The sequence below is a fragment of the Sus scrofa genome, chromosome 5 (assembly GCF_000003025.6).
Source record: "Sus scrofa isolate TJ Tabasco breed Duroc chromosome 5, Sscrofa11.1, whole genome shotgun sequence".
In the NCBI taxonomy this organism is placed as follows: Eukaryota; Metazoa; Chordata; class Mammalia; order Artiodactyla; family Suidae; genus Sus; species Sus scrofa.
In genome coordinates this window covers 54,602,298-54,618,021 of record NC_010447.5, presented here as the reverse complement: position 1 = coordinate 54,618,021, position 15,724 = coordinate 54,602,298, and the positions used below count along the sequence as shown (strand labels likewise).

General features: G+C 35.6%; 1 protein-coding gene across 8 annotated transcripts in view; it reads left to right on the top strand.

Annotated features, from left to right (window-relative positions):
- The window catches only part of PIK3C2G (phosphatidylinositol-4-phosphate 3-kinase catalytic subunit type 2 gamma), a 374,898-nt gene that overhangs the window by 231,499 nt on the left and 127,675 nt on the right, over positions 1–15,724 (top strand). For all 8 annotated transcript variants that reach the window (XM_021092290.1, XM_021092292.1, XM_021092289.1 and 5 more), the window contains 4 exons: positions 3,711–3,891; positions 6,849–6,956; positions 12,094–12,186; positions 13,983–14,112. In XM_021092290.1, the coding sequence (XP_020947949.1) occupies positions 3,711–3,891; positions 6,849–6,956; positions 12,094–12,186; positions 13,983–14,112 (512 nt within the window). The remainder of the gene's footprint in view (positions 1–3,710; positions 3,892–6,848; positions 6,957–12,093; positions 12,187–13,982; positions 14,113–15,724) is intronic.

The window sequence follows — 15,724 nt, the reverse complement described above, 5'->3', positions numbered from 1 at the left end:
GTATCAAGTGCCTCAGTTAAGGGAAATGTTAAATAAATTTCCCAACCAATGAGCAGTAAAATAAAGTTGTAAAGGCTAAAGAGATGTATGTTTTTCTTTTTCTTGGCCACATTCATGGTATGCAGAAGTTCCTGGGCTGGGGATCAAACCCACACTGCTGCAGGGACAACACAGCATCCTAAACTGCTGGGCCACTATGGAACTCCTGCTTTTTTACTCGCTACCACACTATTGAAACCTTAAAATTAATAATTCCGTGTCAAGTATCGTATTTCAGTCTTTATATGCCCCAGGGTGCTAAATACACTTGAAGAAGTCACAGTCTAAAATTCGTCTGTGTTCCATAAGAACTAGTCTACTGAGCCACACCCCTTGCCCCCACTAAAGTAGCAACCAGTAGAGGAAATGGGAAAGGGAGGTCGTGGAGTGACCTGAAATCACCCATCTTCATTGTGCAGCTCAGTGTTCTTCTGGATGTTGTTTCCCTCTCTTCATTCACAGGAAATATACAAGTGGTAAAATTTTAAGGCAGCCCCTACTTTGTGGGATATTGAGAACTAAAATTAAGACCTATGCGCAAGGGAGTCAGAATGCAAGGAGAGCTGGATTGGCATGATTACTCTGTTCTGTCCTGCTGGTAGACTGATGAGAATTATCTGTACTTTTCCTGGGGCTCCAACGAGACACTCACCATGGGGTCAGAAGCAGCTATGTGCATGAAGAAATGGAGAAAAGCTCTAATTTCCAAGGAGTCTTCCAAGGAGACTCTCCATTTAATACTGGCTGGGGTTTGTGTATCTGAGTCCACCACAGTCTCCTTAATTTAGGCAAATGCTTTATGACATCCTCTAACAAATGCGCTCAGTCACATGGGTTATGTTTACTCCTCTTCTTGCTTTCTGCTTCTCATACTCAACACTATCAGAAACTTTAATCAGCTAGATTCTATGCATTTATTCTCATTTTAATGTTGTCATTACTTACAGTCCATAAGACATATATAACAAAATAATAGCAGATTGAACTATTCCCAGAACTCACATGCACTAGAATAAACAGGCCTCTGGTATTTTGAGCTGTACTTCACAATCTGTACAGTTCACATTGCCTACACCATAAAAGCCCAACCTTTCAACTTACTTCTCAGTCCCGTGGGCCTGAATGTCAAAAAAAAAATTTTTTTTAATTTGGCGTGAGCAGGTGAGAGTGTCTTGTAAAGGGTTTCTATAATGCTCAAGGGAAAGTGAGCAGCTGTTTTCCACAGAAGCAATAGGTAAAAACTACTGGGTTTACCACTTATGGTGAAGCTCATTGACACAAAATTGAAGTAACCCTCCACCCAAGGTGTAGTCCAACTTTCTCTGCAATTGATTAAAATTAAAGGACATGTTAATTTCTCTCATCAATTAAAGCAACTGTGCCTAACAACACAGAAATAGACCAATTGACCTCTCATGGTCATCTACAACACACCATGATTTCAAGTCTGCAATGTGTAAAAATCTTTACAAGTTGGGTAAAAATCCATAGAGCTTGAACCCGATGTCACAGAAGAAAATGTCATTCTGGCAGGGATGAGAGTTTGAAGGAGGCGTGTTCTACAAGGAAAGTAATCACAATGGAATACACTGAGTTTTCTTCACTTTAAATTTTTTTTTGAAACAGTCACATATTCTCTCTGTAGATCTCCCCTGCTCTATTTTATTTTCAGCAAGGAATCAAGTGAGTTTTTCCCTGCTTGAATCAGCTCCTCATGAGAGAAGCAAATACATTTCTAATAGAATAAGAATTAAGAGTATTATGAATACAAATTTTCTAATTTTGACAATTCCTATGACCCTCACCCCTAAAATGTCTTTCCCTTAATTACTGTAGTAAAAGTTGACTTCTTCTGTGAAGAATAATCTTTCCTTTTATCATGTATATAGTTGTCAGGTGGATATAGAGCTATATTTATGTACCAGAGCAGGTTTTCAGATATTTTTATAAACAAGTAATTCAGTATTCAAGGTGTATGAAAACGCTGACAAGCATTGATACAGAAGTACTCTCCCCATCAATTCCCTACCTCACTGAAACCCAAGTAAACTATAAAATGGTATATTACCAAAGTTCTTGAAATACTGTGAAAATCTCTGAGGTACGTTTTCTTCGTAAAAATGGCTTGGAGATTTACATGTGGATGCTTTCATTTAGGGCTTTCCAATTTACTCTTACCCAACAGTCATTTTCTAGAGCTTTCCAAATAATGATGTGATTCATTTATTAGATCTGACATTTCAAAATCTCACCATAGGTGGGGGTTGGAAAATTTTTCATTGTCTATAAATGTAAGTATCAATGGATTATATTTTTAATAAGTGCATCTTTAGACCCTTGAGGGTTTTTTTTTTAATACTTTCCAGAAGTAAGAACTATTATTCCACTCAATTTATATTTTCTTTGGAAAAGTGCTAGAAGATAAGTTGGCATCATAACAATGACGAGGGGGGCAGCTGTCACCTAAAAAACAGACAAAAAAACAGGTTCATTCAGTTAAACTTAAAAGTGTAGGAACAGGGAACATAGGACAAATGAAAAAATATGTTTATTAGAGTGACTGTAACAGTGCATATTGGGCAGTGATGCAAAGGTGGGAATGCAGAATGAAACATTATGTATATATATATGCTGCTATGCATTTATTCCATTCTCACATTAACTTTCTTCTAGTTCCTTGAATGATGATTATTTTTGAGAAGAAGACCAGAGGCAAGTTAAGAATAAAACATTCAAAGGAATTAGGTTTTTTTTTTTCAATGTTTTAGGGAATAGTGAAAAGTACAGCATGTTGGAATTAGTTTCAAGGCAATAGAAATTGTCACATCGTAGAAAGAGTAATCAAATAATTGTCACTGCTGCATTATATAGCAGAATCTTCTTCCCTTCTTTTTTTGTTCTATGCCTCCTCTGTTTGTGGCATAAGCAGACTACCAGATAGTGACAGAAATTGGTTTGAGGAGGCTGCAAGATACAGATGAACTAATGTTTTTTGACTGACTAGTACTTAAATTGTGTTAAGCCCTTTCATATTAGAATAGCATTAGCTTATCCTATATTCTATATAGTACTATAGAACCAGAGTTATTACTTTATTTTAACCTCAGCCTAATCAAGTATTTGGCTTAAGTTACTTCTAAGTTGAAGGGCTGTATTTGAACCCAGAAATGCCTGAAAACAAAAACCATGCTTTTGCCTTCACAGTATCTTCCTCCAGGTAATCAAGGAAAGAACAAAATAAATATGTCAGTGTGGGGACATTATTGTTTGAAGAAAAGCAAAAAAAGGGAGGGGCTGATGGTTGAGTTACAGTATATTATAGTGACTAATAAATACTATTTCTAAAATGCTTCATATTTTAATAAGCCAAAAATATGTTCTTAAGGTAAGTATTATAGAATTTAAGAAGCCTAAAAGAAGAAAAAGTGCATTGTGAACTGAAATGAGAAAAGGCAGGTCTCTTATTGATTCTTTACTCTTGAAATCTCATTAACTATCAAATGAAACTTGATGACTGCCAACAAATAAACAACATTTTCCCCATTCTAGGCTGTTAAACTGCCCAAAGCCACCAAATACAGATTAGTCTGAATCACACTTATTGTTCCTGCTGGAGGTATTTTTAAAAATCAGCTTTAGATATAAGAATTCTTTTTCTTTCTTTCCTGAAGGCTGCTAAAGGATGCACAGAATGAAGCTTATTTTAAAAGCTGGTATCAGAAACTATTGGCTGCTCTCCAATTCTGTGTAGGAAAAGCCTTGAGTGATGAGTTTTCCAAGGAGAAGAAACTTATAAAAATTCTGGGAGACATTGGGGAAAAAGTCAAATCTGCCAGTGACCCTCAAAGACAGGTTTGTTGAGAAATCAGTCTTAATGTAGTAAAGCTGTGTTGTTGTTGTTTTTTAATCATGGTTTAAGTTTTAATTTCATAACATAGGAATTAAATTCCTTGACTACATTTAGTCATGAGACACAAATCAATTATTTTGATAGAGTTTTTCTTTTTAAAATTGTATTGTTTTTTATTTTATTTTTATATATTTATTTTTTTGGCTACACTTATGGCATGCTGAAGTTCCCAGGCTAGGAGTGGAACCCATGCCACAGCAGTGACCTGAGCCACATCGGTGACAACACCAGATACTTAACCTACTGAGCCATCAGTGAACTCCCAAGGGTTTTTTTGTTTGTTTTTGTTTTGCAACTTACTATCCTAAAGTTAATGATAAGATCTATCACCAGGACAGATTTTTTTTTTACCTTACTAGCCATGTAGCATAGACAATACCTGACAAGAGCCCAATCAAAGGCAGTTTGACTAAAATGACCAGATGATGTAATTTCTTTAGAATGGCAGCACACCTCAGACTCATAGGAAAAATGCACAAGGGGACCCTTGTCCAAGGTACAAAATCTAGGTCTAGATTTCTCTAACACTGCACTAATCGAAGTCACATTTTTAAAGATTTTTTTTTTTGCCACAACAAATAAAATGAATTAAATGAAACAAATCAATAGAGGCATGGATAGTAATACTTTTATACTGAGATCCATGGTTGATAGTCAAAATATTGTGCCTCTTTCATCACTGATTATAATAATGGACCTGGCTATCCTTTTTTTTTTTTTTTAAATCTAATGGAAGAGCACTTGCTCTTTTAAATTATCTGCATTACTAGTTCCCTTCACTGATAGAGATCATTAAGTAGGTTCTCTTAAGTTCAACATTCTAGATGCAGGAAGATAGTGGACATCCATTAATTTTATTAAAAATATCATTCAATAACAATTAAGTACTTACTACAGTCTAGGAGGTAAGGTAGAAAGATGACTAAAAGATGAATTTTTGTCTTAAGAGAAAGCTCATAGTTTCTCTCCACCCACTATTTAAAATCAACAAGAGTTTTCAACAAAATGATATGAAAATGGTAACAAGCAAACTATCCCAGAATTCTTTCCCAGCACAAGATTTTTCTTGTTGGAAGTCACTTCATTTGGTAGAAATGCCAGAAGTTATGCTATTTCACTTACCTGGGAGAAAATAGAAAATAAAAAGCATAAGCATGAAATTTATTTTTAAATGGGAGATATATAAACTCTGGATACACAGAAGAACCTTAAGGCACATTACATGATAGACAATGAAAAAAAAATTCCATGATTTCTCCATATTATTGCAAACATTAATTATTTTCTAACGGCAAACAAAAGTTGAAAGCAAGTAAAATAAGTTTGGTTTAAAAATTACAAAATTTGTATATAGGTTTAGTATTTATTTCTTATGTTTTAAAATCCCTTGTGGGGAGTTCCCGTCGTGGCGCAGTGGTTAACAAATCTGACTGGGAACCATGAGGTTTTGGGTTCGATCCCTGCCCTTGCTCAGTGGGTTAAGGATCTGGCATTGCTGTGAGCTGTCGTGTAAATTGCAGATGCAGCTCGGATCTGGCGTTGCTGTGGCTCTAGCATAGGCCAGCAGCTACAGCTCAGATTAGATCCCTAGCCTGGGAACCTCCATATGCCACGGGTACAGCCCTAAAAGGGCAAAAAAGACCAAAAAAAAAAAAAAATCCTTTGTATATTTAAGATGCATACAATAGTTAAATACAATCCCTTTTTCCCACCATTTACATCAAGTTCCAGAGTGATACTGACATTATTCTCTCAAATAAATGCATTTCTCTCGCCTTGACTGGCTGTTCTTGTGATAACAGCTGTTCACATGAAAACAGAAAAAGAAAAAGAAAGAGGTGGGAGGAGCATTTATGATTTCTCACAAGTTACTGTAGGCTATTTTTTTGCTATTTTTTTAAAAAACCCAGGTAAACCTAACTATATCAAATGAAGAGATTTTAGTTAAAGAGAGCAGAGGTTCCCCTCCATGATATTCTCCAGGCAAATCCAGGTGTAGATACAACAAAAGAATTCAGACAAAAAGAATGCCATTGAGGAATTCTGCCTCATTTCTCCACCTTGCTTTTCTGGATTTTAGAAGCTATAAATTACATTATTTGCCAGTGAACCAGGAGTAAGAGCTAAGAAACTCCTGAGTGTTAGTTTAAACATTATTAATCTGATAGCCCTATTTTTAGAATTGGGCTTAATGAGTTTTCAAAAGTGGGATAAAAGGATTTTTTTATTTGAATCATTATTATTTTTGAATTCTTGTTTTCCCCTCTTTTTGTCAGGGGGAACATGATTCTAAAGCTATTGTTATCTCAGACTTGCCACAGGTCCAGAGGACGATGGAAGGGAGTGAGTCAAGTTTCAGAAATACACTTATGGGCATTTAGTAAACTATTTGTTCATATATGCTACAGTTTCTCACATTTATCAATTGTCTATAATTACCATTTTTGTCATTATTTCTCCTTTTCTGTGTAATTTTTTTTTCTAAAATGTACTCTGTTAAATCTTGAGAGTTACAAATTAAAATTTCAGGGAATTATAATAAATGGATCACGTTAATAATTACTTAAAGCAGGGTTGCAAGTTGGTGGGTCACAGGTCAAGTCCAACCTGTTGTATTTTTGTATTTTGTTTGAAGAGAACAATTCCTTGTTTTGGTTTTGTTTTTAATGAATAGAAAGTGCTTCAGAGAGGGTGTGTGATCCCTTCTTCCCCATTTTCCCCAGTACTCCCTATTATCTTTAGCCCACTGTCTCTTCATACATGGCTACATGACCCACCCAATGCCAAAGCATCCAAGTGTACAACCCTTTAATTAAAGTATTTATTTAATCAATAGAAGAAAATTACAACTTGAAGGAAAATCCAAGTTTCAAAAATGTTTTTCTAATATTTTTCACAGGAGGTTCTAAAGAAAGAGATTGGAAGACTAGAAGAATTCTTTCAGGGTTCCGATACCTGTCACCTTCCTCTGAACCCTGCCGTGTGCATCAAGGGGATTGATGGCAATGTAAGTCAGTGTATTCAGTAGATAAGTGGACTATTTTTGTTTTGTATTGTTTAGTTCACTGGATGTTTTTGAAATAGCAAAAAAAAAAAAAATTGTAAGTTGTCATTGCAGTTTTTCAAGAAAAGAGTTATTGAATGCCATCCAAACTGTGCTCTATTTGATGCACTGTGACCAGTTGGGATCATATTAGCTTCATCAGATGATTTGTTGGTTTAGAAACAAACTAACCATCAGTTGAGTGAAAAAAGAATAAGTAAGGATACTTCTTCTTGAATTGATTTTTTGATTTATTCAAAATGGTTGATTTGGTGACCCCATGCAGGCTAGTTTAATTTCATGCTTATTTAGATTATGTGTATGCCCATACCTAGGACACCAGTATATCATTAGCTACAATATCTTGGTTTTGATTCAATTTAAAATTCGTTGATGCTCATGAATATAGCTCAGTGTGTTATATGATATATTGAGTGATTTTACTCATGTCTGGACAACCCTCTCCTGGCAGTTGTGCACACAAACTTCTCTGCCTCAGTCTCTATCAGTCACCCTTCTCTGACTTAAAATCATTCTTTCTCTTCTGTTCTCCATAAGCTTTATCATCCTTCTTCTTATAAATCAAGAGTAGAAGTCTTTAATAAAGAGAGGGATTGATAAATGAAATTTATAAGAGGTTACACTCTCATGCATTCACAAAAAATGTTACTTAACTGAAATTATAATAGATCAAGAAAATAAATTTAATAATTAGAAAAAGTATACCATTAGTATGAATACAAAAAGTATGAATAGAAAAAGTTTTGCTGGAGTTCCCGTCGTGGCGCAGTGGTTAACGAATCCGACTAGGAACCGTGAGGTTGAGGGTTCGGTCCCTGCCCTTGCTCAGTGGGTTAAGGATCCGGCGTTGCCGTGAGTTGTGGTGTAGGTTGCAGACGCGGCTCGGATCCCGAGTTGCTGTGGCTCTGGCGTAGGCCGGTGGCTACAGCTCTGATTTGACCCCTAGCCTGGGAACCTCCATATGCCACGGGAGCGGCCCAAAGAAATAGCAAAAAGACAAAAAAAAAAGAAAAGAAAAGAAAAAGTTTTGCTAAAAGCTTAATACTGTCACCTTTATAACTCTACTGTTACAGACTGTCATAATTAGCTGGATAGACATATTTTGAACAATAATAAAATAAGGCATCAATTCCATAAACTGAGATATGTCTATCTGGGCTAGAATCCGGATCATCACTGATTTTAAAAAATAGTCATTAACTGTATTTACTGATTGATGTTAAAAATACATGGAAACTCAGCATTTCAAAGAACAATACAGATCATTGAGTCCAGATGTTATTTTTGCTTCTGCTTTCTTGGTTTGTGGTTGTTGCTATTTAAGGAGTAGAATTTTTTTAAAAAAATTAAAATTACATGTGAGTTTTGGCTTGTTCGAGTCTTGGAGATGTGGCTTGTGCAGCTCTAATGGGTGGTTGCTGTGAGTGTCCAGGTGAGCTGGCCAGGCCCAAGGGGTCACCAGCCCAGGAATTACCACACCTAGTTCTGTGGCTGGGACCACTCCTTTCCTGTGGCAACCTGCAGCCATTGGCACTTTCCCCAAGGCTGGGAAGTGCCCCAAGCAGAACCACCTCTTTGCTTCATTTGCTCTGGTCAGCTATGCCTGGCACACATAGTACCTGTGTGTACAGCAATGAACAGGGCATATGTAGCAGGTATTTTTCTCACCTGCAGAACATTTCAGTCTCTCCTCCAGTCCTGCCGAACAGCAAGGGGGTCTGAAAAGACACACATCACACAAGAAGGTAAAATAAAGGCAGCAAAATTCCAACCAGAATTGGCCACCAGAGGATCCATACCTAAAAGAACCTCTGTGAGTGTGATAAGTATGATGAGACCTCCAGACAAACATCTCAGCCAGTCGTTCATCTGAGAATCCACTAAAAACTGGAAAGACTAGTCACCACTCCTTCCATCTCAACAAATACCATAGACTCCATAATTGGAAGAAATCTCATAAATATGGCAAAGGTATAAAAGCCTTCACTCAGTGTTCCCTACTCCTTGGTCATTGAATAGCTCATACTGAGGAGAAGTTTTATGGATATTATGGGGGGGGGCTTTATTTGGAGTAGAATCCTTTTCTAGCTTCAGGTACTTCACACAGGTAAGAAACATTATGTTGAAAGGAATGTGGGAACTGGCTCTCTAATCCTATAGAAATCACATTGACCATCAGAAAGTTCACACTGGGGAGAAATCTTATGACTGTAATAATAATATCTTATTTTATATCACAGACTTCACACAAGCAAAAGTCCTAAAAATGCTGAAAATATGCAGTTAAGACTCAAACCTTATGATATATCATAGAATTCACACTGGTAAGAAATCTCATGGATGTAGCAGTGAGTGTGGAAAGATCTTTTGTTATAGCACCAATCTTACAGTCCCTCAGAAAGCGCTTCCAGAGAGAAACTTGATAAATGCAGTGATTGTGAGAAAGTCATTAGTGATAGTTCACAGCTTAAAATGCATCACAGTTCACTCAGGAGGGAAGTCCCATGAATATAGTGAGTACCTATACAGCCTATAGCCTACCTATACAGTCAACATTCTATTTTAATAAACCATCAGTGAACTATGCTGCACTCAGGTCTGGCTCAATCCATTCCTTAGAGCATGGCTCTTCAAGACAGAGGGCAAAGGTTTTAGGTTTGGGTTTAGCTTTCCTTCTAAGAAGAATTCTCACCCTTGTCTCTCCTTGGAACCACTAATCACAATGGACCATTCTGTATTCCACTAAGGGGTGGATCATATGGAGAGTGGGAATAACTAAATGCAATTCTTCTCCACTCCTGGGAAAGTAAGGACCAAATATTTCATTTACTAATAGCTTTATTTTCCTTTTTAAAAACAATCTTAAATCTATTTGAGTAGTGTGTACTTTGTTTGTTTGTTTGTTTGTTTGTTTGTTTTTTAGGGCTGCAAGCTAGTAGTCTAATTAGAGCTGCAGCTGTTGGCCCACGCCACAGCCACAGCAACGCAAGCTCCGAGCCACATCTGCAGTCTACACCACAGCTCACAGCAACGCTGGATCCTTAACCCACTGAGAGAGGCCAGGGATCAAACCTGCATCCTCATGGCTACTAGTCACATTTGTTACTGCTGAGCCACAGTAGGAACTCCCAGTAGTGTGGACTTTTCAATAACAGAGGTCATAAGAAAAGAAACTTATCTTTCTTTCTCTCTTCCAGGTCTTTCATCTCACTATTTACATAAAATATCTCTCAAGACTTTGATTCATTCTTTCCCATTTCTTGGTTATGGCCATCCCAATCCACTTTAAGCTTTTACCCTAATATAAGGTCTCCTTGTTTACCTTTTTCTACCTATAAAACCTTTTCTTCTACCTGTTTGCTAATCTCTGTCTTTCACATTGATTCAGCTCATCTCTGAAAGACTCTCTTCCTCAAATGCTTCTTCATTCAACTGTAATACATTGCCCTATAAATTATTTTTTACTTAATCCAAGTGTGTATACATTCACAGCAACTTTTTGCAGTCTCTTTCAGAGGTGGATATGGTGTCTCTTTCTGTTAGCATATATAAAATGGCTAGTGCATACTTGTAGTTAAATGTATAGTATTTTTGACATGACTCTCAAAAAATATACTGTATTTGGAAACCACAATGTAAAAAAACAAAAGCAAAATAGCTCTGAGTAAGTGAATTAAGAAGAGAGCTAAGCCTTACCTTTAGGCTCCCTTAGCCCTTTGTCTCTTCCCTGGACTTGGGATACCTCAAAGAGATCACCACCCCCCTCAAAAAAAAAAAAAAAAAATGAGGAGAATTTGAAAATCACTCATTTAGACTCTGGCCTAATACAGGGTTTCCTAACTCATTACCATGACAGAAAGTCTTATGTTCCCTGATTGACTGATTCTTGCAGCAAGAATTCATTACCTAACAAGCAGCCTCATCCTTTTACTGTAAAACTCAAATTGATTCAGGAAGCAAGAGTTACTGTTTGCTCAGGGATTAGGTTAGATTTATGTTGATAGGTTAAGTTAAGAAATAGATCCTTTCCTCTCAACTTCTACCGATTTCAGACTTCTCAGAAATAATGATATTCAGATTGATCCTTCAAAATGTATCAATGTCGTATTTTAACTTAGTTGATAAATTGAAAGTATCAAGTCCTCTCCTTTCTTTAGTATTGATTTAACTCTTCACTGTCAACATGAACTCTCTAATAGCCTAAAGACATAACAGCCTTTTAACACACAAACAATTATAAACACATAAAAGAAAAATAATGGCAAGTAGTCAATATCATAAAGCTTGAAAATGGAAATGTGAAGTATAATCAAAAGAAATGAGGAGAGGAAATATATGTTGTGCTGTTATTTGTAAAGATAAGAAAATGTTTATTAACAGAAAAGGAAAAAGAATGCTTTAATTTGTTTGAAGTGCCTGATAAGTGTCAGACACTAAAAGCTTGTTTCTATCTTTAGCTCATATGAGGTAGGGATTTTATGACTATTCTACAGTGGGATATAAACATTTAACTTGCCTAAGGTCTTAGAACTGATAAGTTGCAGAGTCCAGATTTGAACTGAGGTCTTTCTTAACTCATGTTAACTTAAAGTATACTGCAGGACTTTAAGTTAGAAAGAATGAAAAAGAAATGTATTTTTTTAAATAGCAATTTCATCTTTTAGCCATTAACCAGCTAGCATAAGCATGAACCTACATATTACAGAAAGAATGAAAAGGAAATGTATTTTTTTAAATAGTAATTTCATCTTTTAGCCATTAACCAGCTAGCATAAGCACGAACCTACATATTACTTAATTTATTTAAAGCCCCTACACATCATCAGCGTTCATTTTAAAAAGCTGTAGTTGAAGATTTGCAACCTGCCAAAAAGCTGACTTTTTAGTTTACAAGTGAAGATTTTGGTTGGTATAGTAAAGTAGTTTTAAATAGATATATTTCTTTATCCCAAAGTGTAAAAATTATTCATATGTGTTACATTTCCTCATATAACAAATTCTGCAAGGGGCCATGATTTCAAGGAAAGTGTTCTTTTTGCCTTATTTTACTCACCATTTTTATTTTCTTTTTGTCCCATAGGCATGTTCGTATTTCACATCTAATGCTTTGCCATTAAAGATTACTTTCATTAATGCTAATCCAATGGGCAGGAACATCAGCGTCATTTTTAAGGTACAGTAGCCCTCCTGAAACATCAAATTGATTCCACAGGTAGCACTATTGATTAATTACTTGCAAAAAGAAATTATTATAGCTTTTTTCCTTTAGCAACAGCACAGAAAATTCAGGGTAAAACTCAAGAAGATATGTTTCAATAAATGAAATGATACAATCACTTTTGAGCAATACAGAAAACAGAATTGTTATAAGCCAGTAGGGGGAGAGTCCTCTTTTACCTTAGATACTAAATTAGAATGAGAATTTGTTGAAACATGGAGTTCCCTAGTGCCTCAGCAGGTTAAGGACCTGGTGTTGTCACTGCTGCATCTTGGATGGATTGCTCCTGTGGCATGGGTTTGATTCTTAGCCCGGGAACTTCCACGTGCTGCCATTGTGGCCAAAAAAAAAAAAAAAAAAAAAAAAAGGTGAAACTCAAATGATATAATGTAACATAAAATTCTTATCTGTAAGTACTTATTTCAGAAATTTGGGTTGTTGTCTTATTTTAACTTTTTTATTTTTTTGCTTTTTAGTGCCACACTTGCAGCATATGGAAGTTCCTGTGCTAAGGGTCTAATCGGAGCTGTAGCCACTGGCCTACTCCGCAGCAATAGCAACATGGGGTCTGAGTCGCATTAGTGACCTACACTACAGCTCACAGCAATGCCAGATCCTTAATCCACTGAGCAAGGCCAGGGATTGAACCTGCATCCTCATGGATACTAGTCAGGTTTGTTAACCAGCGAGCCATGAAGGGAACTCCAAGTCATTGTTTTCTTTTTAAATAAAACACAAATATGAGTCATATCAATCTTTATCATGAATCCCATGGAACAATGAAGGGTAGTAACAAGATTGTAGACAGGGAGGAAAAAGGAACTAGAGAAGGAACTGTAAGTAAAAAAAGTAAGGATTTACCAATCATTCAGTTAATTTAATAAAATTGACTTGTCCAATGCAGACAAGGTCCCAAAGTGAGTTTTTTTGGTAGATTCTGCCTAGTTTTGATAATAATTATTAGCACACTCATACTTTTGCTGTGACTTATGTAACCTCAAGCACTAATGGCCCCTTGACATTTCATTTTTGGTGAAAAACAACAACACAAAATCTCATCCTGGCACAGTTTTCTGCATATAATTTAGAAAGGATTTTCAAAATCAAGCCTCTTATTAGCTAAAAGCATAGAACTAGACTTCCACTTTGGACATATTCCATTTACTTCACCTATGCTAGAAAATCACCCCTTTATCAAAATTTCTTCTTATTGCCGAAGGCCATTTATTCTGAAAATTTTTAACTGTCTTCTAAATAAGAGAAGTCAATGATTCAAAACCTAATAAATCATATATGTACTATTTATACTCTTAATTAAGAAGCTCTTGGTATGCTAACTGTATATCAGTGCATAAATTTATGGCACACCAAATAATATTTCCCTTAGGAAGAGGTATCACTCGGCTGAGTTTGAAATTTGAATAAACATTCATTCATCCAGCTTCTCTTCACTAGACTTTGAGGTTAAATCCATTGCATATAGATAATAAACTGAAATATTTTTATCAGGAAAAAACATTCCAAGCAGCTTCTAATTCAATGCCTAAAGTTTCTGTAATCATTTAAAAGAAGGTTCTCATTTTTTTTTATTTTCTATCATAAATACAAGGTGCTCTCAGAGCTAATAAATTGATTGAAACCACCCTAAGTAGGTTGGAAAATTATTCAAGGAAAAAAATGACATATACCATATTTGAAGGCTTTGAATGCAATTCAAGGAGAAACTCAGTCTGTAATTTTGTTTTTAACAGGCTGGAGATGATCTTCGTCAGGATATGCTTGTTCTGCAAATTATTCAAGTGATGGACAATATTTGGCTGCAGGAGGGCCTGGATATGCAAATGATCATTTATAGATGTCTATCCACAGGAAAAGGCCAAGGTCAGTATAGATTAGAAGGCCAGTTGACTTACATTATTTATCTCGTGTATTCATCAGTAATATGCCATCAGTACTATGGAAAAAGCTATTTCCATAGCTTTCATTTTAGATTGCAAATTTTAAAATCTGAAGCATGACACAGTCATTCTTCCTTCTTACAAGAAATTATTTTCAAAAACAATAAACCAAAGTAACTTATGTAAATAAAGCATAATGTCCTTCTAGATGTTAATTAGGACTTTGACAATCCAAATGTCAATTGTAATATCCTTTTGCGTGTCTTTAAGGTTTAGTTACATTAATAATTAACCCTTTTTTTTTCTTTTTTTTTTCTTTTTCTAAGCTAATAATAGAAAAGTCTACTCATTCAAAAAAATAAAATTGTTGCCTGTTAACACAAAATTTACAAAGTTGCAAATGCTTAAAGGAGTTCTGAAGACTCTAAATCTACTATAAACATGCATTTAGTTGCTAAAAAGACTTTTGAGTAAAGTATAATATCAAGTCAAAGATGACTGTATATGCAAACTTTGAACACACTGCAGCATTTCTTTTCCTTTATAAAGCCAAAACACTAATATGAGAATGTAATTACATTTATACACATTTTTCAGTGCAAATAAAGTCAAGGATCCACCCAAATAATTACCCAAACATCAGAGGTAAAAGTTGTACTTAATTCTAATCATGCTAAATTGAAGAAATAATTTCTACATCTTATATACATTTTTTTTACATGTGGCCATTGCCACTTAGAATTTCATTAAATTATTTGGTCCAAATTATAGCCAATACATCTGCATAAACAAAGGGATGAAAAGAATCATAGAACTGGAAAAAGGTCCTAGAACCATGTTGGGTTTTTGTTTGTTTTTTGTTGTTGTTTTGTTTTGTGTTTTGAATTCAGGCAGAACTACAATTTAAATTAATCATCTCAAAAGAAAAACTGTCACTGCCTGGCCCCCCAGTTCCTGAGGTCCCATCACTAGTCTCAGTACCTCAGCCAACTGTGCCTCCAAATTTTAGAAGTTAAGCCTGGAAGTCCCTCCTAGTTAGCTTAATTTGCAACTGGATACTTTTAATTACTGTCAAAAGTCATACTACTCCCTTATTTTGATTCTGATAACCGGGCCCAGGTTTCCATGCAAAATGTCCCACCTGTGAACTCCTAAAGCTCTGTTTCCTAAAAGTCTTCTATTGTTGCTTCTCTGAGATCATTATTCCTTGAGTTTTATTCTCCTCTTTCTCATGTAAATAATCTAATTCTTACGTATATCAATATATTGTAGGGTAGGAATAATGCCAGGTGAGCCAAGCTGAGCTTTTTGATGTCACATGGATTACTTTTTCTTCAGAAATTGAATACAACACTAACCTCAGTGAAATTCTTCAATTCCATCTACTTGTTTCTCTGTTCATGATTATAGGATGTAACAGAGGCTAATTCTTTTAAAGTTAATAAAATGATTCAGCAAAAATAACTGTAGACTTGCCCAAAGCTACAAATGTCATAAGGCAAACAAGTTATTCGTCCCTGCTATCTACCAACAATCTTCTACAGTTCTAAGATTGTACTGTCAAAATGTTTCATCAAGAAAAATGGAGATCATTT